At 35.7% G+C, this 24,736-nt stretch overlaps 3 protein-coding genes across 3 annotated transcripts; 2 read left to right on the top strand and 1 right to left on the bottom strand.

Moving 5' to 3' along the window:
- The first annotated feature begins 6,418 nt into the window (after positions 1–6,418).
- On the top strand, positions 6,419–7,832 carry LOC106622586 (uncharacterized). Its single transcript, XM_014241808.3, has 2 exons — positions 6,419–6,525; positions 6,575–7,832. Exon 2 carries the CDS (start codon positions 6,582–6,584, stop codon positions 7,719–7,721), a length of 1,140 nt encoding a protein of 379 aa, XP_014097283.2. The 5' UTR covers positions 6,419–6,525; positions 6,575–6,581; the 3' UTR covers positions 7,722–7,832.
- A 4,651-nt stretch (positions 7,833–12,483) lies between these two features.
- Positions 12,484–13,874, bottom strand: LOC106622587 (uncharacterized). The gene has a single exon (XM_014241809.3). The coding sequence runs from the start codon at positions 13,755–13,757 to the stop codon at positions 12,600–12,602; it is 1,158 nt and encodes a 385-aa protein (XP_014097284.3). The 5' UTR covers positions 13,758–13,874; the 3' UTR covers positions 12,484–12,599.
- Positions 13,875–15,719: 1,845 nt separating this feature from the next.
- On the top strand, positions 15,720–16,997 carry LOC106622588 (uncharacterized). The gene has a single exon (XM_014241810.3). It carries the CDS (start codon positions 15,811–15,813, stop codon positions 16,858–16,860), a length of 1,050 nt encoding a protein of 349 aa, XP_014097285.1. The 5' UTR covers positions 15,720–15,810; the 3' UTR covers positions 16,861–16,997.
- Positions 16,998–24,736: the final 7,739 nt, after the last annotated feature.

The following is a 24,736-nucleotide window of genomic DNA, read 5'->3' as shown; positions in this document are numbered from 1 at the left end:
TGTTGATGAGCAGCTGCACTTGTTGGTGGAATATTTGAAAGCTGCACAGGTTTATTAAGTTTTGTAGACTTGACGTAATCACATATAACGAAGATGATCGAGACTTTTCACAGATTTCGGAGCATTATAAATTGCCAATAAGGTTTGAGTTCCACTCTCTAATAATCTATGGGCCGAACAATTTTCTTCCTCAAATGCTGCAGCTAGTTCATCCAAATTGGTCAGTTTCTCAAAAACTTTAAAAAATGTTTTTTTTCCGTTTTTAAAAAGCGCAGAAGTTGTGTCACATCCACTTAATGCGTGCAGAAATAAAATATGTGTTTTGGAATGAGGATAATTATCAAAACTTTTAGTCGAGTTCCTACGTTTTTACATTGCCTTTCCCAACTTTTTTAAATAAAATTTCTTGTTCGTAAGACAGTGTACGCCCAATTAAAATGATGAGTAAATTGTAATATTGTCCTATTATTTACAAATTTACAGATTTTAAAGAAGATGCACTTAATTATTTTCTAATTAAAATGTCATTAGTGTTAATGGGAATATAATTATAGTAAGATTTAAGTTTTTCCCTTCATTATTTTTTAATTTTAGGAAACGGTGATCAGTATTATTGAATAGATAAAGATTTAAGGCATGAAGAAAATGATAAAATATAATATAATAGTTAATAAAAATTGACAAATATTTATAATCATTGATTTATCGATAGTTCATCAACTATATATGGCGCGTTTTTGATCGGAGGCACCGGTTGACCTGAAGTGATGCTGTGACCGCGCGCTCTAAGCCCTCTATCTCGAAAACGGTTCACCAGAATTTTGTATTCTACAATATTGATAATAAATACCAATAGCAAAAAACCCATAGGAAATGAGATATTTACAAAAAAAGCGCAAAAAACCGATTTTTTGTGACCTTTGACCTTTTAATAGTTGCGTACACCCTACCATATGTAGGTTTTGAGACAACTTTTAGGGTGTCAATATACAAGTATTTACAGACTTACAGCTGGGTATCTGAATTCCGAGGTGAACTTACAATAATGACTGGACTATATCTCAGGGCCTGCTCGACTAATATGAACCAAATTCGGTACCTAACATTATCATGCCATTTCTGTGTAACGGTACCATAAAATACATTTTAAATTCCATTTCAGATTCTCTTACCTTACCGTATACAAATCAAGCATCAAATAATATATTGGGATAAAACATTGCACAAATTACCTTAGCTACCATATATGTTAAGCAGAATTTTGACTATGTCGGTCAGAGTGTATGTGATATTTAAATATATTTATAAGTATAATGTGTTTATCGCTGAATATGAGTAAAATCGATCTAGACCGTGGCCTTAGCCCCATATCCCTAATATAATGGGTTCCCTTTCATTGGTCGATTTTTCCTTATATGCTCAATATATTAATTTTAATCTCTTTGGTTAAGTTCATATCACAAATATATAATTTTTATTAATTAGATTGCTTTTAATACAAATATATCGGATATGCAGCAAAATATTGTAATATAATAATATAAGATACCAAACATGATTGTGCTCTTTGCTAGCGTATAAAATCTTCAATTGTCACCTTTTTATAAAGAAATTAAGTTTAGCCCTTTCATTTTACAAGATGTACTGTAAAAACGTCATAACCGACAGAAACAGATTTAAGTACGCAGAAATTTAAAGGTACAGCCTTTGATAATGATACCTAATAATAATACAATATGTCTTATAGTGTTCCCTTCAAACCCTCTTCTTGGATGGCATTCACCAAAAATTGACTTAGTGGATCATTGTTTGGTATTGTATGAATGTACTTAGATGTTTGTTTGTATGCTGTATATATTATTATAAATTTATATGTTTTCATCTGTTTTTAATGTTCATCTAGAACCAAGTTTGCACACGTTTTGATTTTTGAACAATTCTTTTCCTTTCGTTCTTCACTGTTTTTCTCCTCTGCACACTTTTTCAAGGGTATCGGTTTAGTTGGTTCCCTGATGCAATGAACTGGTCCCAGGCATGAGATACATTGGTTTGGACCAATAACCTTTTTCACTTCCATTTTCCTCTTGAGTAAAGTTTGCAGTTTATTCCATTCTCTATTTATATTTCTTAGTTGCTCGTGGAATTTTTTCTTAATAAATATTATCTCGGTTTTGTCCAATTTAGCCAACAACATATTGTGTATTTCACTTTTTGTCATCTCAAGTGTGACCTTATCACTTTCAAAATCTACTCGCAATTTTTCGGTGATTATGCAACGATTATAACTCTCATTCAATTCAGCAAGCTCCTTATTTAAACGATCTTTGAAATCGGCAAACTTCGCATGCAAGTCGCTAAGTCTTTTTCGTCTGCTATCCATTTCGGTGAGCAGTGGCGATATGGCACTATCAATCAGATGTACAACGAAGTGTGTATTTGTTAATAATTTGCAGGCAATAGTGTCCTCAGCTTTGGGATATATACAAAAGCTCTCGCAAGCCTCAGCGAATTTTTCGAAATTGCCGGTGCTATAATGCGTGCTCTGTATGCCTTCGTCATCCCGTATTTGCTTAAAGTGGGCCGTCAGTTTGTTCTCCAATACACGAACACGTTCTTTAAGAAGCTCCACTTTTGCCAAATTCTCGGAAAATGTTTGGACTTTGGCGCATTCAAAATTATACGGCGATATACGACTTTCTCTAAGGATTTTTTGCAAGCAGGTGCTCATCTTGCCGACAATTTCAATCTTCTCAGTTCGTGAATCTAACTTCTTCAGTAGTATGTCAAAGAAACTTTGGAGCAAAGACAAGTGAACACTGTAAATTTTCGGGTTACCCAAAGCGATTTGCAAAAGCTCGTGGAGAGTTAATTCAATATATGTTGTTGCCATTATGCATCAATCTAGTACGTCAGGATTTTGGTCTTTAAAACTTTTATGAAAATATAATAAACTTATTGGTAAAGTACTTATTCGTAAACACAAAATGTCGCCCGAGTGAAAATATTTTCGTATTTTCAATGAACAACTAACAGACAGGCGACTGTTTGGTGTCCAGTGTTGCCAAAGTAGCTATTTTATAGTTGTATTTGATTTTTTATACTTTTTCAACATGTTGCTAGGGAGTAGTTTTGTTTACCTAACGGTTGTTTTCAAAAACCAAAACCAATCGAGATAGATATGGAGTTATATGGTATACCATATACAGTGAACCAAAAAGAAAAACTTGTACAAGGAGATGCTTCCAGGTGACTTATCTCCTAAACTATTACAACTTTTAAGTTGCATCCAAAAGTGAGAAAAATACCGATTTATGCAATTGAAATTCATTTTTAAAAATCCAATTTTGTCCAAAAAAATAGTAATATACAAAATAACTCCATTTTCGAAGACCAAACAAAAACTTGTCCAGTTTGCATAAATAAATATGTTAACACTCTTTAAGGAAAATTAATATTTTGTATGTGCACATTTGCTCTCTATCTCGGTTTGCAGTCTATTATTCATAGAATGCACGAAGTTTTGTGTAAGTTCAAGAGCTTCCTTACACCATACAAATCGACGACCACCAGATCTAAATAAATGAAATTTAGACTCATCTTTAAAAATCAAAGAGTCTCAAAACTCGTTATCACTGTGGATAAACTCTTTGGAGTATAGTAAGCGTTTCACAATATTTCTCTTCCATAATTGTGGCTTGTTTCGTGGTATCTACGCTCGAAACAAAGAAGTTCCGAACAGTTTCAAGGGGCCAGTTTCATCCAAATTCTTGGCGTTAACAACAGCAAATATTTTGGGGCGTTCCTTGATACTGGAAGCAACTTTACTCTTAGCCTGGGTCGTGCCAATATATATAGATATTTAAATTTTTTGCAATGGCTAACGTCAAAATTCATTTATTGTTAAAATTTGTTTAAATAAATAAATTCGCTTCTTGTTACAAATGTTTGCAGTTTATAATCTGAAATAATTTAAGAGAGCAGTACATTTAAAGTCATAGCATCTCTCTGCACAAGTTTTTTTATACTCTCGCAACCTGTTGCTACAGAGTATAATAGTTTTGTTCACCTAACGGTTGTTTGTATCATCTAAAACTAATCGAGTTAGATATAAGGTTATATATATATAAATGATCAGGATGAAGAGACGAGTTGAAATCCGGGTGACTGTCTGTCCGTCCGTCCGTCTGTCCATCCGTGCAAGCTGTAACTTGAGTAAAAATTGAGATATCTTTATGAAACTTGGTAGGCATGTTTCCTGGTACCCTGAGACGGTTGGTATTGCAGATGGGCGGACCACTGCCACGCCCACAAAACGCCATTAATCAAAAACAAATAAATTGCCATAACTAAGCTCCGCAATAAGATACAAGACTGTTATTTGGTACACAGGATCACATTAGGGAGGGGCATCTGCAGTTAGAATTGTTCAGGATGACAAACGAGTTGAGTTGTCCGTGCAAGCGATAACTTGAGCAAGAATTGAGATTTCACAAATAATTTCTTTCAAATAGCAGTGTTCATTTTGTCAAAAATGGCAATACTCAGTCCCCGTATACATAATATGTTATAAGAATTTTTAAGCAACCGCTGTACTTTATACCTTATATAGTGGTCTATCTGTAAAGCTTTTTAATGAAATTCAGAGAGCTTATACTTCTAGTGTTGATATGTCGTACAACTAAAACTGTGTAAAATCGGGTCCAAATACCCCCTAGCCCCCATATAACTTGTGTAAGAAGGTTCTTTTTGGTTTCGTTTTTTGGTTACAATATATTTATTTATTGAATTTGCTTGTTCAAAGCCTAACAATAAGTTACAAAAGCCTAAATCTATTAAAAACTAGACAATCTCAGGGTTCTACTTGAGCCTATTAGGTGATAGGTTGCTTTTTAGAAGGCTAGTAGTTCTTTTCTTTTGAAGCAAGTTTGATTACAGGAATGTAGCGAGGTCTTAGCTAATTGACTTGGATGATTACGGAGCTTAACTTCGTATTTCTTTCTGCCGTCATCTACTTCTTTCTTTACCATAGGAATACCAACATCTTTATTACTATTTTCATTATGAATGTACCATGGTGAACCCGTTATAGCTCTAAATATTTTTGAGAGGAACCTATGTATTATATCAATGTTATCGCATTGTATAGTAGAACTTTGTTGTCAAGGCTAAGTTTTGAATTTTTATTTAAAAGCCAGTAGGTTTTTTATTTGTGAACCTTCTGTCCAAGTAAATGCCTATTTAAATTACATCCTTTGGTTGTGGTAGTAGTGCATTATTAATTTTAATCGGCTGACACATTTTTGGTCTTAGTGAAAATGTAATATGCTTACAGTTCTGTTCATTTACATTAATTCGCCAGTTGGCTAGCCATTCTTCGACCTAAGCTAAATGCTCCTCAAGTACCGTTGGCGCTCTGATAGGACATTTATTACGGCATACTAAGGCTGTGTTATTCGCAAATGTCTATGTCAATACATTATTATCGGTTGGGTTATTTGCTGTATATAAGATATATACAGTTGGGCCTAACACACTCCCTTGAGGTACACCAGCTCTTATCGGTCGTACATATACTTGTAATATGAAATTGGCTTCTTTGAGAGAAAATTTCCTATTTTTTTTAATAAGACTACAATGTTTTATAACATACAATTCGAAAAGGAATAATGTTTTAATTTTATATAAAAGGCCTTTCCCGGGTTTATCTAGAATGATGATCTACTTCATTTACCATGAATTTACAATATTTGGTAGCTCCATTAGCATTTTTGGAGTTATTTTATCGTGTTCTGATGCCTTTGTTAGATTCATCTCTTCTATAATATTTTAATTTCAAAAGTTGAAGTCTTAATAGATAAGAGTGACTTAGTAGCAGTCAGGGTTGCGAATTTTTTAATTGAAAAATTTTGCTTATATATTTTAATCCCGATGTTCGGATTAAAAATAAAATGTTTATTTTTCAATTTCGATCAATTTTTATTTTTTAATTCTTATGTTTTTGTTTATTCCAAGATTTTTGGTATTAAAAATAAAAAATTTTATTTATTCAAAAATATGAATAAAGTACACTAACGCACAAAAATCTTAATTCTAAAACAATTTCTTTTTTCTAATTCTTGATTATATGTTTGGGATTTATAAATATATATTATATGTTTACACGCGGTTCGGCTAAATATTCTGTCGGACTCTCTTTGCCAAAGCTGTATGGAAGAAGGCGAGTTGGAATCATCTTGTCACTTCCTTCTTTATTGCCCAGCTTTTGCCACACTGAGATTGAAATATCTCGGTAGACACAACTTTGGAGAACCTAGCGAATTTGCTGGGATTGATATTAATCGCCTTAATAAAGTCATGGTAAGCACAAAAGGTGATGAATAATTTTATAGGCATCTATACGGGAATCACTTTATAGATAGGGTAGTTTTACTCAGAAGCAGATATTTTTCAAGTCAAAATTGTTTTGTTTTCTTTCACCGAGTAATGAGGCAAAGCATTTAACTGTGTTTCAGCAAAAAGGCCTCTGTATGTATGTACGAACATACTTGCGCGTTAATTAAATAGTTTATTCTAGAAACACCATGACCACAACGTATATTGAAGTAAGCTTGAAGGAGATGTTGCAAATGGCGCTAGGCGCACCGAAAATTAATGAAATTAATATCTCGATATTGCATTGTCTTTTCAATATATTGCTCAAGAAGCTCGACTGCCAATATGAAAAGGTGGAAATGGACGGCCAGGAGGCGGCATGTTTGCAATTACTCTTGCGAAAGAGTAGAATAGCGCGCTTACCATTCAATACCGATAAAGTGGAACTGCTCTCGCACAAAATGAAAAAGCTGACACATTTGCGGGAACATCAAAAGCATCTCGAGGATCAGTTGAACGAGCATTTAGAGGAAATACGCGCGTGCAATAATAAAGACAATGACATGTATTCCTTAAATGATTGGTCCAAGTATTGCGGACCTTGTGAGTGGTACTGTACTAACGCCGAAACTGAGACTGACGTGTATTGTAATCTTTTGGAAAATTACAACTTCATTACCAAAGTTAAGCGGATCGTTGAAGAGCCTGTCATCGGTCCGATTCTGAACATGAGGAAACGCATAGAGGAATTACATGTACAATTACTAGACTATCGACGTCGTTTAGATGAAAAGTCTAAGCTTTGGTCATATATTGAGTACATCGCGACAGACATTGACAAATTCAGTCAACTAATTGCTTTGGAGAAGAGATCCTTTCAGCATGCCATGGAAGAACTACAGAGGATGATGGATGGAAAAATGTATAAGGTGGTTTTACCCACGCTTAAGAAGTACATACAGACCGAAACGGAAAAAATCAATGAAGTTTGTAACATGCTAAAGAAGAAAGATAGCTGCGACACTCCCAAAGCATTCTCAGATACGCCCACAACATGCCTTTCATGTAGAGGCGAACTTACCTGCACACGCAGACCGATCTTGATTGCGCCGCAACGCAGTGCGGAAGTGGTAGACGTTAGAAAGCGGAAAATGGCGGAAAGTTGTAGCCGCACCGGTCCATGTTTGGCTAAAGAAAAGGAAAACGAATTACTGCAACGGCTCAAAATCATAAACGAAAGAACGGAGGAAGCCGTAATAAATACAGAAATGACCAAGTCTTGCTATGTCCAATCCAATCAATTTGAATTATTCCAGGGTACTAATGGCGTTTATTATCGCAAAGCCTAAAAAGGCTTAAACATTTTCTAAAATGGTAACAACGAGATTTGACGAAAAATAGTTCATATATGGAATGTAACCACGATATATATTTTTTATAATATATTTTTGAGATAAACACATACTTGCATACTTAATTATAAAAGCTAATAAAAACTAAACATTCTAACCCGAGTCCACAGAAGCTCTAAGCAGCCTTATATTGAACACATAATGGAGCGGAGAAGGTGCAGTAGTTTTTATGCAAACATGCAATGAATTTTTTTTAATAAAGACAGTTCTTTAAATATCTGGAAAAAGAGTTGGCCATTTCTTCGAAATATTACTATTAAGTTATCAAACGAATAGAAATTTTATGTATTAACTTCCCTGGTATTGCTTTAAATGACATTTACGAATAACATGAAATACGAAAACAAAACAAAACAAAGAAGTATTGAAATTGGAATTAAACGTAAATATTCAAATTAAATATACGTTTATATAGAAATTTATTGAATTTAGTTTTTGCAGGCACCAGATCAGATGATCATAACTTGCAGAATTCGCGATAAAAGCAATCCTATGGCTTTACCTGAACTTGTGTAAGAAAATGTATATACCGTGTAAATTAGTATGTTTAACTATTTACAGATTCAGGAAGCGATTCAGGCTGACCAAAGATGCATTTAATTCCATCCTATCGGAATTAAAATTTAAAGGGCATTTATCAACCGCAGTACCACCAATGCTTCAACTAGCAGCGATTTTGTCCCTTTTAGCATATTTTTAATTGGTATGTGTTCAGTGTGTAACATTAACTACGTCCCCTAGTTAAAAAAAATAGAAACGAAACTTTGTCCACATTTCATTATGTTTTCGTCAGACCCCCTATCTCACCGCACAGAATACTTTGTTCAGAGGTATGTTATAAACTTCCAGGTGGTAAGTGGTTTAAGGTGTGCAAATAAATATACACATTTTTAGGTATCAGATGTATTAATATTACACGTTTTGGCATTCAAAAACCAACTGCGAATTAACATATGTTTTTCAGTAGAAAAGGATACCATAGGTTTAATTCAATGATAGCATATATATACATATGTATGTGTTTATGTTACCTAATCAGTTATACATATACGTATTTATACCTATATTTGGATGTGTAGATTACAAATTTACGAATATGGTATATTTAAAGATTTGTAACCACAAGCATCGAGTTTTAGCTATAGATTTAAAATCTAGTGGAGCCGCTGATGATGCTGTACATGAAATCACTTATCAAAAAATTTTGGCGCATATTAATTTTGTTTACATGTGTCCTTAAATCATTAATTATAATTGTAATATGTGTTAAATAGGATCCATAAAAGAAAAATAACTTACATTTTGCCACTAATTATTTTTGCATTTTAACATTCGTACTATTATGTTTGAAAATTAGCTTACGAGTCGGATTCCAATTTCTTCGTACCAAGAAATACAAATTTGGAGTTTTGAAAGTGTGTATTCTCTAGCGAGTGCCGCCATCCAAAAACGAAAATTATACAAAAATTTCGCTGGCTAACGAGTGCCGTGATTCGCGAGTTGGCAGAGTTGTGGCCGGAGAGCCTACTCGGATCATCCTATAAAAGCTCACAGATACACATATACTACCTTACTGTTTACTTCAGATATATACTTAAAAGTCCACTACAATAGGTACACCGAAATTGAGTGACTAATGGGGAAATAAACCATATATAAACGGTACATAAAGTAGTATTTTGTTATGTCAGAAGCATTCTAAATTTTTATACTCTGGCAACATGTTGCTACAGAGTGTAATAGCTAGTTTATATATAAATACTCGTATATATATAAATGGTCAGTATTACTATGTTCGCAGCGAATTGAAATCCTCTTGAAAACACAATTTGTGGATTGTGGATCCAAAGTCGTTCTGACCGAGATTGTGTGTTTTCGACATTTGTTGTGTACCCTACACAGTGACGGTCATTATGGAATGTAAACAAATTGCCAACTGACAGTTAAGGCAGGCAAAATATGTCTTCTAATAATATCGATTAAACTAGAGCAGGCACCGATTATAATGAGTGGAATGTAAGTTTTCAAGGGGTTTTCAGCGAAAACTGCGTTTTCGTTTGACAGATTTTGTATGGATGAAAACACAAGTTTTCGCGTAAAAACCTCTTTTGTCTATGAAAACACGAATTTTGTGTCGGTGCGAACGTAGTATATGAAGAGACGAGTTAAAATCCAGGTGACAGTTTTTCCGTCCGTTTGTGTAGGCGAAAACTTGAGATATGTTGACGAGACTTTTTACACATATTTGTTGGCACCCACAGGAGGTGGGGGATTCTAGTGCATATCGACCACTGTGCATGATAGAAACAATTGGGAAAATTCTGGAGCGATTGATCTGTGAACGTCTTGAAGCACACCTGGAAGAAGTTGAAGATGGTTTATCTAGCACCCAATACGGGTTTGGCAGGAAGCGCTCGACTATCGACGCAATCAAGAAGCTGACCGGAATAGCAGATAAAGCAATTGAAAGTACTAGGTGGATGCATGGCACAAAAGAATACTGCGCAATCATCCCTTTCGACGTGAAAAATGCGTTTAATTCAGCATACTGGCCACATATAAGATGTGAATTTTCCGACAGGCTGTTGTTATACGACACTGAAGAGGGGGTGAAAAGTTATGAAGTAACTGGTGGAGTTCCACAAGGCTCTGTTTTGGGCCCAATGTTATGGAATATCTTATACGATGAAATATTGCGCCTCCCTCTACCAAAAGTAGCGAAAATAATTGGATATGCGGATGACATTGCTGTGGCAATAGTAGCAAAAGAGCTGCACCAAATCCAAAGCGTTTGTGTAGCTACTTCTCAGAAAATTAAAAACTGGCTCGACGTGTCAAAACTTCAGCTGGCGGGGCAGAAGACAGAAGAAGTCCTGATCTCGAGCAGAAAAAAACTAGAGACCATTACTCTGAACAATGACGGGCATGAAATTAGAACTCAGCCATCTCTAAAGTACCTGGGTGTCATAATCGATGGGAGACCTGCGAAAAAGCTGCCCAAATGATTTCGGCACTAGCGCGAATTATGGCTAACATAGGTGGACCAAATCAAGCGAGAAGGTTACTTTTAGCAAAAGTCAGCCAATCAGTTATGTTGTATGCGGCACCTGAATGGGCACAAGCGCTTACCCATAAAATATATGCCAAAATGGTGATTTCAATGTTCAGACTAAGCGCCTTCAGAGAGCCAGTGCATTCCTCACAGTATCGCGAGAAGCTGTTAGCATTATATCTGGTATAATGCCACCAGATATAATGGCACTTGAACTCAAACGAATAAACGATACCAGCAAAATACTCGGCAGATCATTGACAATAGAGGAACAAAAAGAAGAAAGACAAAAGAGTCTAAACGAGTGGCAAAACCGTTGGGACGAAACAATCAAAGGGCGGTGGACGCACCGGCTTATCAAAAATGTGAAAACCTGGGTTAGTTAGAAAGCACGGACAAACGGACTTTTATATGACGCAATTATTAACTGGCCATGGCTGCTTTAGAGAGTACCTGTACAAGTATGGCCATGATAACGGAGTGACGTGTTCGTTTTGTGGTAATAGTAATGAAAATGCTCTACACATTTATTTCTATTGCCCGTGATATAATGTGGAAAGGACCTTGCTAGAACAACAGATAGCAGAACCCGTATCACCGGATAACTTAGTACCACATATACTGCGGTCTGAGCAGGTGTGGCACGCCGTAAAAGACCTGGCCGCAAAAGTTCTAATAGAGCTGAGAAGAGCAGAACGGCTGCGAAAGAAAGAAATGAGAGCAATAAATAGAGTATAAGTACACTGAGATGGAAGAGCCCATAGGCTAAGCTAACCTTGCGAAGAAATACTTTACGGTAGTCCCGCTAGGTACATACGAAGCTGACGGAGTTAAGGGTTTAGTACGTAGGCGTACCGCTGCGCGAGTTCGGCATATTAAAAAATATGGACCGGGCGTGGTCCCGAAAGAGGTGCACCTAGCGTACGGTATGAATCGTGCATGCTGTCACTAGTGGCAGTATCTTTCAGAAGATTCCCCCTTCGAATACCAAAAAAAAAAAAAACCCACGGGAGGTTTCCGTTAAACGAAAACCCTGTGGATGGATCTTTTTAAAAAGTGTGCATGGCACCTTTCCCACAGTGTGAAAATGGTTGAAATCAACCGATAATCTCGCCCAATCCACATAAGCCCAGCATTCATTATTGGATAATATTCGACCGAATAGACCTCGTCCAGCACACAGTGAAGCAAATATAGAGGCCATAGCTGAGAGTGTACACGAAGACTGTGGAGGACTTGGCGCATTTTACATCGAGATCTTAAATTGAAAGCGTACAGCTTGTGCAAGAACTGAAGCCGCTGGAACTTCCCAAGCAACATCGCTTTCCTCTATGGGCTCGTGAAAAGTTTCAAGAACATCCGACTTAAATTTTGTTCAGCGATAAGGCCCATTTCTGGCTCATTGGGTGTGTAAACATGCAATACTGCCGCGTTTGCGACGGACCCTAGTACCTATAATGCCGTTTTACCGAAAAGAATGAGATGAATAATTGAATAAATAATAGTATGGTATTTTTATGTATCAAAAATAGATTCAATCGGGTCAATACTTTCATTAGCTCGCATTCACCTAACTGATATATTATATTTTAATATTATTTTAGCTGACGCGAACTAAAATATAGCACCTTCAGAACGCCATCTTAATTATGCGAGAGGAAACTAAATGTAATTTATTTCAAATATATGTGCAAATATATATATACATATATATGTGTATGTACGCATGTATTGTGATTACACATCCACAACTATGCGGGTCGTTAACCTTTGCGATACAGGTTCCCATCGGTGCCTTCGAACAAACTGAAATTCTCTACGCAAATAGCTTCACAGTTATCTATGTAAACACTCGTAGTAGGCATTTCTGCAGCTGTTTGTGTTTTTCTGATCTGCTTAGGAATGATGTTTGAATTTAAAAGGGTCTGATTCCTACCTAAAGTCAGTTTCAGAGATTTTTTCGCACATTTGCACACTTTTGGCATGCGCACCGTCATAAAGGCGTGGGCATCCGGTAGCAAGCTCATCCCATGAACGCCTTTCTCAGCACAAACCTCTCGATCGCCACAAGAAAGGCAACGCAGTCCACTACTGATGATGCCTGGAGGCTTGGGACAGTCTACCGTATTCTGTATGACCGCTATGTGTGCCTCAATACGGCTTAGGTTGATGGTCACATAGCGTTTAAGCGCAGGGATTTGCAATTTATCCAATTTAAAGTCCAATATATCCTGCACCTCCTCCATGGTACCCAGAAACCGCAAATTATGTTGTTCAATCTGCTCTTTTAGATCCTCAACGGCACGGAGGCAACCTTCAATTAAAGCTAATTTTTCCAAATTTGCTGAAGCATTGGAAATCAATAGATTCATATCTTCACTAAGATCTTTGATCTCTTGCTCGAATTCGAACAAATTTAGGATCATGGGTTCAGCAATACGGCGTTGGAGCTTTTTAAGAAAGTCAATATTGCCAATCATATAGCAGGCGAATGTGTTCTCTTCAACACATGGAATACATGTACTATCTGCATTAGGCTTAAAGTTCTCCCAATCTTTTAAGTCATATTTCATTTGCGACAAGTGGCCAAACTTTCTAGCAGTTTGTATATGGTTGTCAAGATTGGATTTCACTTCTTCGATTGACCTTTCCAGCTCTGTGATGGCGTACAATTTCGGCCCAATAATTGATACCTGTGTATCGTCCAATGTGATAGGGGCCGACTTAGATTTGTTCAAGAGCTCAGCCAAGCAGTCGGATTCTACGCCACAAATCGAAACCGTATCATTCTGGCAATCAAGTTTTTTGAGAATCACATTAATGAGTCTATGAAGTACGTGGACACTCGTACTGGTCAGTTCTGGAGCGCCTAATGCAATCTTGGCCATTTCTTCCAGAGTGAATTGAGCTTTTGGTGCCATAAGAGTAGTATATTAAGGTTTTTATTTATGTATAGTTGATTATTTATTCTTAAATTTAGAAAAATTTTGAAAACAGTTCTATGTTTTCAAAAGTTTTAACTTGTTTAACCGAAAAATCTAAGGCAAATGTTCACGATTTTAAGTAAAGTTAAAATATCGATCGTATTATGTGAGTGGTTATTTTCACTTTTTTTATAGGGGACTTAAAGTTATGGAGACAATACTAGCCTTAAGCTTGCTGACAGTACAGTCGAGTCTTGTGAAATAATGTCTAAACTCAATACCTGTAGCATCGAGTTAGTTTACATGCGTAGTGCTAAGATTCGTTTGGCCCAAGGTAAATCGTGGACCTCTTACTAACCTTTCACTCTTAGCAATTTTCATCTTTTACTAGTTATACGGGCTCTAGCCGGCCACTTTCCGATCGGAATTCATGCGTAAAGATTAAAAATCTTGAAGTTTTTCAAAGACTGCTTAAAACTGTGGATGTTAAGGTTTGCTTTGGTATATTGTTGGTGTTGGACGTACCAAAAAGCGTCAACGTTTTTTTTATCACAGAACAATTACCATATCACAAGATTACAATGAAGAGAACGTGTTTGCAAGTGAATCTTTAAAGGTTATCACTTTGTTTCATTTACTACTGTTCATTCTAATGCCTATAGTGTTGTCTTTTAAAACGTGAGTTCGTCAAGAAAAAGTAAATATAATTCTTATTTATTTTGTTGTATTTGTGGTATTTATATACAATAACACAACAAAAAAAAGATTAACTTTGGTTGCACCGAAACAATAATCACCTTGACATATACTAAAGATTCCATACAACAACCTGACTTTGATCGTTCAGTTTGTATGGCAGCTATATGCTATAGTGATCCGGCAGATGAGCAGATAATATCTCAAAAACTGTGGTACAAGTTTGCGTATATACAGACAGACACACGGACAGAGGGACAGACAGACATGGGTAAAACGACTCAGCTCGTCATGCTGATAATTTTTATTCAATTATATTATTATTCAATTCTCTACGCCACACTTATTTCCAAAATGAACTCGGTGATTTAATACATAAGTTCAATTTATTAAAAAAAAAGGACCAGAACTGTGCGCTTCAAGATTTAAAGAAAGAAATTCATTAGCTGCAACAGTAACAATTACCACATTTTTTTTATGGAAATTGGAGGAATGTAATACTTCCAGACATGGGATTGGAAACCAATCGAGTAGTTATCGTTATGTAAAAGATGTTCAAAATGCGTTACTGCACAATCGTTGCAAATATGCATCAGTTCAAATTGCACATTCAAATAAAACTTAGAGAAGAATACTAAAATATACATTTAGTTTAAAAAAAACTAATTACTATGAACCGATCAATGGCCGATCTGTGTGATGTGGGACAGTGTGTTAGAGCAAAGCAACTATTGTACATTGGAACAAGATATTTGATCTGTATGCAACCACGGGAACCATTGGCACGCTGATACAACTTTGCATAAATAGTGTTCCAAAATTGTCAATACTTCCTGTAATACTCATTTACCTAAAGAAAGATTTTCAAACTTCCGGCTAACTTTGGGCCGGATTAATTAAGTTTATTACCTATAAAAAATAAAAATTATTAAGATAAGTATTAACATTGATTATATTCCAATCACAATTTCGTCTAATAATAAATATTGAATTCTTACGCACCATTTTTTCTGTGAACCGTTTATTAATATTAAGTTTTTACCAACAACAGTACCCGAGCTTTCTTGTTTTTATATATATATTTACACACTTTATCTAGCTTTAATACTTTAAATTATTGGAAATAACCGTTAGGTAAACAAAACAATTATGCTCTGTGCAACATATTGCGAGAGTATACAGATATCGAACAGCGAATCATCTCCATCATTCTGCGCAAATATGTGTTGTAATATTATGAACTGAATCGTCTGGACAAATGTGTCAAATATTTTACAAAAGAAATTTTATTTTCATATTCAGTCATATTTTTTGAAATCTTTTATTTTTCACACGTTTATTGCATAACGGGTTAATGGATTCTCTTCCTAAGGGTCATTTTACTTTGCAGCAGTTGGCGAATATTGCGCTTGGTGGAGAGCAATTGACCGGAGTCAATACCGTGGTATTACACAGCTTGTTGGATCTGCTATTGAAGAAGTTAAATTGTGAAGACGAAAAAGTGTCGATAAGTGGCTATGAAGCCAAGCAAATAGAGAAAATGTTGCACACGACTTCTATTTCGCCAATTATTTTCAAGGAGGAGAGTTTCGATGTAGTTTTAGAGAAATTTGAAAATGTAGACGAGATGGAGAAGCAGCTCCATGAAACCGAAGAAAAATTAAGTGATCATTTAATAGGCATTCGTCGCTTTTTGAAAAGGTTTGACACTCTAGAGCCATTTCGCTTCGACGATGACGATTACTATGAATTATGCGAGGATTTGTGCAGTACACTCGATCCAGATGTGAAAACTGCTTGTGAAACACTAGCCAGATCTACGTTTTTGAAGACCATATTGATGCGCATGTGTCATCCAATCTTAAAAGCTTACCATGCAATAGAAAATAAACTATGTGTGCTTGAGGGTGAGGTATGTGCATTAATGAAACGCTTGGATGAAACATTTGATAGTTTTCAACTTGTCGGGGTGGTACAATCAGAGTTTGAGTGGTGTCGCGTCGAATTAGACAGGGTGCATAGCAGCTTTTTTAAAGCTCTGAATGAAATACAAGATATACTCGATGCAAAGGTAAACAAATATCAAATGCTACAGCTAAAAGAGTATGTAACCGAACATCTAGACGCCGTTTGGATAAAATTGAATAAACTGCGCATTGAAGGTCGTTGCCAGAGGGCTTTCGCTGTTGTTATCGATAAAGAGACACCGTCTTCTACGGTGCCCGCAAAGAAAAATGTTAAGACCTCGTGCGTTTGTGATGGTGTTCATCTGCAATTAGCCAAAGAACAGAAGCTACTTGAACGCATGCGACGTATAGACAATAAATGTGTGGAAATACTTTTGGAAACCCAATGGCGAAAGTCTAATGTAGGGCCACCCATAAAAATTACACAAACTTCATAAAAGCATATCAGCTCAACCTTAAATGTTCTCCATCAAACTATTAAATAGACTTGTAACGACTGCCCAAGTCCCCAATTTAAGACAGACTTATCAATGTAATGCAAATAACAACTAATGTTTTTATATACATGCATAAATATCGTATTTAATTGGTCGGGTTCTTAGTTAATAAAAGATACAGTTCCTAGGTAATATCACTGAAAAATTTCCGTCAAACAAAGATTGTTTGAGAGTAAAATGAAATTAAATTTTGTATATGTTTGTTATAATATGTAGTTTCATTTATCTAACGGTTGTTTGTTTCACCTGAAACAAATCGAGATAGATATGGAATTATATATATATATTGGATCAAGATGACGAGACAAGTTGAAAACCGGGTAACTGTCTGTCCGTCACGCACGTAAACAAAAACATATAAAGTGCCATAACTAAGCACTAAGTTAAGATACAAATAAGTAATTTGATACATGGAATCGCAAGAGGAAGAGAGAAACCAGTGGGCTAAATAATTTGCAAAAGTGAACGTGGCCGTAATCCCTAAATAGCTAAATTTACATATCCTGCAAACCGCTAAAGCTAACTCAAACAAACTTAATAGCAAGCAGTATTTTTAACACTTATCCAAATACTAATATATATATTAAATGGTTAAAATCAAAAAATAACCACGCCCACTCCCCATAGAACGGTTATGTAGAATACTACTAACTATATACGATTATATAAAAGCTTGATAACTCAACGAATAAATACGCCACAATAATTAAATTTTAAAAATAGGACAATGGGCGTGGCACCACCCACCTTTACGCGAAATTTGGTGAAATCATATATCTCAGGAATTACTCAACCAAATTTGGTGCGTGAGGTTATCTAAACATACAGGTCTGATGACCATATAACAAAATTTTAAATTCCATCTGATTCTTTCACTTTACAGTACACAAGTCAAGCATCAGTGAAGTTATCAGATAAAACTTCGCCCAAATTGTTAAAGGTATTTCATCAGATGCCCAAAAATTGTCGAAACCGGAATAAAACTTTTTAAGGACACACAAACCGAATAAATGGATCCCAGTGCAAATAGTGTACTCTCTTACGAGCATATCGGTCATTCTGTGAGATCTGAGTAAAATCGGGACAATATATTTCATGGCGCTTTTATAACAAAAATAATTATATAAGAATTTCAAACTTCCTGTTGGCTTTGTACCGTATATATCCGTCAATAAATAACCGTATAAATATAATGTGCGACATCGAGCATCGAATTATCCCAGCTCCCATATATTGTACTACATACATATAATGATTTTCATTAGTCCATTATTAATTTTAGATTTCCCATCCTTTGTTGGTTAATATTCTCCGTATATATCCTATTTATTAAATTTAGCCCCTTGATTTAGTTTATATGACATAGGTATATCTCAGTTCAGTTATTCAAGTTTACCTTAATATTATATTATTATTTCGGACATGCAAAATGTATTGTAGTAAATAAACTAAGTGAGGTTACGACTCATAATATACATAAGTTAATCACATACCATATTTAATGTAATTCATTAGGTTTCTTCGAATAATTTCGCAACTTTACCTAAAAGTGGTTACCTAAAGGTTGTTTGTAACATCTAAAACCAATCGAGATAGATATATAGTTAAACGTCTGACCATCCGTGCAAGCGATAACTTGCCGACTTGCGGATGAGAATCACAGGCAAGAAAATAGACTATAATTAATAAGAGATTCAATCGGAATTTTATTATGATTTCTAATATATTGACCGATAGATGCTGATAAAATAGATAAGCGCATACCACTGTAAAGTTTTGATGTGGCACTTACACTCGCGGTTAATGTGACAAATGAAAAGCAGATTTCTTCCTGATGCGAAATAACTGGTAATTTATTTATTGTTACAAAAGATTCTAACTTTAACACTTATTTAAATAATGATAAATAAGCCGTGTAGAACTGATTTCGAACGAAATGATGGCAGTTGACGTTTACAGGATCGAAGCAAATTATAACGCACTTTATCGATTTCGTATTGATGTGTTAATAAAACGAAACGAATGTGTTGTTTACGCGGCGCAGTGTGCTAACGAATAGATTTGACAGGTGATGTAGATGTTCACAGGTGTGGTGTGTTTCATTAGGGTGTGTCAGTTTTTCCCGAGTAGAGTGGTGCACTTGGAGGAGGGAGTTTAAACTCATTTAAACATCCTGGGCCCCCTAGGCGAATATTTAGCCTAATATTACATTTATGTGTTGTGGAATGTTTTTCGGCGTACTGCTGATGGAGTAGCTGAGGGCACGGGGATGAAGTAGTGGTACATCCATATCCTGTGCGTATAAAATGGCTTTGGTTTTAAGAACATATTTTGTACACATTTCGATGTGAATGTAAGTGCTTTAAGGTAAGCAACTGTATTTTGCGGGTATATGAGGTTGTAGTTGCTTTTCGTACTTGCGGTACTTGTATTTGCGGTTGTTTCTTTTTTAATTTTATTATTTGTTTAAAATTTCTTTACCATCGGTTTATTAAGGTTAGCGACTCCAGGCCCGGCTCAGATATGGCCAGAATGGGTGCTCCTTTGAGAAAATGCCCTAATGTTAGGACAAAGAAATTAGAGGGGTACTTGCGAGAGTACAGTGATTGGCCGTGAACTGAGAACGGTTTCTTTTCAAGTTAGTAATGTGGTAAATTCGATATATTTGTATTTGCAATATACATCTACTTTTTTGAAGTAGGAGGATAGCTTTTTATAGCTGATTCCCATATACTACCGATATGAGGAGCATAAATGCGACGTTTGCTTTTTGCAAATCTAGGAGCATCGCTATATCACCTTGGGAGTATGGTGATCCCTTAATTATACTCTCGCAACCTGTTGCTACAGTAGTTTTGTTCACCTAACGGTTGTTTGTATCACCTAAAACTAATCGAGTTAGATATAGGGTTATGTATATATAAATGATCAGGATGAAGAGACAAGTTGAAATCCGGGTGACAGTCTGTCCGTCCGTCCGTCCGTGCAAGCTCTAACTTGAGTAAAAATTGAGATATCTTTATGAAACTTGGTAGACATGTTTCTTGGTGCGTAAGACGGTTGGTATTGCAGATGGGCGTAATCGAACCACTGCCACGCCCACAAAACGTCATTAATCAAAAACAAATAAATTGCCATAACTAAGCGCCACAACAAGATACAAGATTCTTATTTGGTACACAGGATCACATTAGGGAGGGGCATCTGCAGTTAAAACCCTTTCTAAAAAGTGGGCGTGGTCCGGCCTCTAATAGGTTTAATGCACATATCTCCTAAACCGCTAATGCTATAATAACAAAATTCAATAAGAGCTAATGTTTTTAGCACTTCTATTGACGGTGTGAAAATAGTTGAAATCGGGTGGCAACTCCGCCCACTCCCCATATAACGGTACTGTTAAAAACTACTAAAAGCGCGATAAATCAAGCACTAAACACGCCAGAGTCATTAAATTTTATCTCTGGGATGGTATGAGATGACTTTATAGGAACCGCGTTCAAAATTAGACAGTGGGCGTGGCACAGCCCACTTTTAGGTGAAAACCCATATCTTGAGATCTGTTTAACCGATTTCAACCAAATTGTCACAGTGCAAAAATGGGCGAAATCGGACTACAACCACGCCTACTTTCCATATAACACCATTTTAAATTCCATCTGATTCTTTCACTTTCCACTATGCATATCAGGCAACAATGACTGTATCGGGATAAAACTTTGCGTGAATAATGCGATTAAAGTATGCCACCTTGTGGGCAAAAATTGTCTAAATCAAACCAAAACTGTTTAAGCCCCTAAGTACTAAATATGTGGACCCCAGTGCCTATAGTTGACCTTCTACCGAAAATATCAGTCAATCCACAAAGAAATCTCAAACGAGTATACTATTTGACTTTGCGAGAGTATAAAATGTTCGGTTACATCCGAACCTAGACCTTCCTTACTTGTTAATATAGGGGATGTCAAAGGAAATTCTGACTTTATTTTATTTTTCTGCCAATTCGTGGAGGGTTGGAAAATTGTGGCTTTAGCGGTAGTCGTACGAAGTGCCGACCATTATTTGATCGAGTAGTTGTGGCTTTGCAGAAGTCTTCACAATACTGATCTTCTGGGGTTGTAATTGAAATGGGGGGAAGTTCTTCTAACTCCCAAAACTTTTTCAATTGTGAATTGAGGTATTCATTTGAGATTTCCTTGAGTTGTCATAGTGATAACTGGTGCCGTAACTATTCCACTTAGGATCCAACCGAAAATAGTATTTTGTGCCAATAGTGTGTTTGAAATTTTCTCAATACCCTCAAGTATTATCTGAGGTATGAGATCGCTGCCTAATAGAATATCTATTTGAGCGGGAGTGTTGCAGTTGGTATCTTCTAGCTTTAGGTGTGAAACCTTTTGACAATGCTTGCTATTTATGTGATAGCTTGGAAGCATATTTGTAAGTTGCGGTAAGACTATAACTTCTGCTTGTATGTGCTTATTCGCATGGGGGGAAATTAGGGTAATAGGGCAGATTTTATTTGAGGTTTGCACTACTCTTCCGCCCATTCCCGTGATTTCAAAGTTGGCTTGTTTTGTTGGCAGTTGTAGCCTATTTTGTGCCCTAGACGCTATGAAGGATCGTTGTGATCCTTGGTCTATTAAGGCTCTAAGTTTGTAGAGTTCTCCTCGATGTTCGATGGAGATGACTGCTGTGGGTAGTAATACCTTATTTTGTATTTCGCAGTGTAGCGTTTGAGTGTTTTGTGCCTTTGAGCAACATGGTGTTATTTGGCAATTTTCGGTATTGTGGTTTTTGGGATTTGTAGTTGAAACTAAACCCGGAACTAACTGGGAAATGTGCGGTAGTGAAGCATTGTGTGATGTCTTTTTCGACAGTAGATGCAATTGAATTTGTTTTTACAATTTTTATGAGTATGCGTATGCGACAAGCAATTTGTACATAATCTTTTTTATCTTATAAAATTGTTTCTTTCGTGAATTTGTAATTTTTTAAATATCTCGCAAGATTGTAGTTTATGTCCTGGATGTGAACAATTGCGTTTTGTAAAGGCTTCTGTTTAATTTGTTTTTGCTACTAGCTTAGGGTCTATTGAAGCTTCTTTTTAGGTCGTGTTGAACAATTTTTGTTTTAATTAGTTTTTTATCTACCCTTTCAGCGATTTCGTACTGGGTAGTTAGAAAGTCTTTCATTTGTTGCCACGTGGGGCATTTCTTTATGATTTTTCTGGTAATGCGGCGGTACATATGTTTACCAGTATAGGGTCCCAGCTATTTGTGGAAATATTTTGTGTCGATAAAACCGACAAACCGACAATTAGAAACAGTGGATTGTAGTCTAATAAATTCATCACTTGTTTCTTTCTGAATTTTAGGCAAGTTTATTAGTGTCGTTACTTGTTCATCGATTATATTATTCTTTCATTTTCATATCTTGCTTTTAGAGCTTCCCAAGCCAAATTGAAATTGTCATCATTTAGTGCGAACTGTTTAACTATTGCGCCTGCTTGAACTTTAGTTTTATATCCGAGGTGATACAAGTTTTGCACTTTTGATAATTTTGGATGGTTGATATGTACGGCAGGGAACATGTCCCGGAAGGACGGCCATTCTTCATAACCTCCATAACATATTTCTGTGTCACATGCGGGCACCTCGAGATGGATGCCTGAACTTGCCTCTTGACTTTGAATTTGTGGCAGCTCTACTCTCGGATGTGGAGTAGGTGCCATCGCTTTTATTAGCTTTAATTGATTAGAAATCATAGCTTTTGTTTCTTCGTACTGGTCTAAGCAGTCTATAATGCGTAAGCCGATGATTTAAAATCGTGTGGTAGATCTGAATTGCCATAATCTACTATGGCGTCATGAGCCGTTTGGAGACGAGTCCAAAAATTTTCAATATTTTGTTTTTTTATTTCCAATAACGATTCAGAAATATTTTGAATCGGTGAAGATGAAAATCGAGTGCAGTATCGTGTTAATCTGTCACTCTCGGAAATGAATTTGGCAACCTGTTTTGAGCGTGTCGTCATTAACCATTTTTGTTATGTTATTTATTACTATATGTGTCAAAGTTAATTAAAATTTTCTCAGTATAAACTGATTTAAATGCAGCAATAAATGATAATTAATACCGAATACTATTTTACGTATATACGATTTTTTTTGGACTAGATAAATATTTACTTGAGAAATAATTTTTTAATTTGTATACAATATTATTTTAAATATATATTTGTGAGCGTATGGCACTTTTATTTTAATAATACTTTTTATGTCCTTATGTTGATGTATTTAGGTACACCCTAATACACGGACTTGTTAGTATATATTTATGTGCTCGTGAAATTGAAAGCTCGTCAATACACTTTGTATATAAGTATGCACGGATTGTTTGTGCGTATGTATGTATATTTTCTAATGCAATTGAGAGCTCGTTGAAGAGATCAATGTGGTTTTAGTTTTTTATGTTTCTTTGTTACAAGGGGTATTGCGGGGTGTATGCCAATGTGGACCTTGAAAATATGTACAACTATAATTGAATATGTTTTAATATGTATATATTTAAATATTATTTTTGTTTGTGTGCAATTGAGAGCTCGTTAGAGAGATCAATGCGTTTTTGTTTGGTTCGCAATCCTGCTTGCTTGTGTTTTAACACGAACAAGAGGTTTTGCTTGAATATATATATATTATATATATATAAAGAGCGCGAAAATAGAATTGGTAATACACGATGTTTTCCCGTATATGCACTTGCATCTGTATGTAAATATGTAATTTGGTTTAATAAGTATGTAAATATGTATGTTTGTATTTATTTTGTTTCTCTTCCTTTGTCTTTTAATTATATCCTGAACAGGGTATATTAATTTTGCCACGAAAATTGTAACATCCAAAAGTAAACGCGAACTAGCCCCTTAGTTTTTGAGATATCGATCTGAAATTTTGAATAAGTCTTTTTCTTACAAAGAAGCTACTCATTTGTCGGAACGGCCGATATCGGACCACTATAGCATATAGCTGCCATACAAACTGAACAATCAGAATCAACTGTTTGTATGGAAAACTCTTGCATTTGACGAGGTATCTTCACGTAATTTGGCACAGATTATTATTTAAAGCAACAATGTAATCTCCGAAGAAATTATTCAGATCGGATGACTATAGCATATAGCTGCCATACAAACTGAACAATCGGAAGGAAGTGCTTGTATGGGAAATTCTTTCATTTGACGAGGTATCTTCACGTAATTTGGCACAGATTATTATTTAAAGCAACAATGTAATCTCCGATGAAACTATTCAGATCGGATGAGTATAGCATATAGCTGTCATACAAACTGAACAATCGGAATGAAGTGCTTGTATGGGAAATTCTTTCATTTGACGAGGTATCTTCACGTAATTTGGCACAGATTATTATTTAAAGCAACAATGTAATCTCCGAAGAAATTATTCAGATCGGATGACTATAGCATATAGCTGCCATACAAACTGAACAATCGGAAGGAAGTGCTTGTAGTCTTTCATTTGACGAGGTATCTTCACGAAATTTAGCATGGATTATTATTTAAGGCAATAATCTATTCGCCGAAGAAATTGTATAGATCGGATGACCATAGCATATAGCTGCCATATAACCTGAACGATCGGAATCAAGTGCTTGTAAGGAAACTCTTTCATCTGACGAGATATCTTCACGAAATTCGGTATTGGTTTTTGTTAAATAAAGCTATGCAATCTCCAAAGAACTTGTATAGATCGGATGACTATAGCATATAGCTGCCATATAAACTGAACGATCGGAATTAA

Source organism: Bactrocera oleae, chromosome 6 (genome assembly GCF_042242935.1).
Source record: "Bactrocera oleae isolate idBacOlea1 chromosome 6, idBacOlea1, whole genome shotgun sequence".
In the NCBI taxonomy this organism is placed as follows: domain Eukaryota; kingdom Metazoa; phylum Arthropoda; class Insecta; order Diptera; family Tephritidae; genus Bactrocera; species Bactrocera oleae.
The sequence above is the reverse complement of the archived record's forward strand: the minus strand, read 5'-3'. Positions and strand labels throughout refer to the sequence as shown.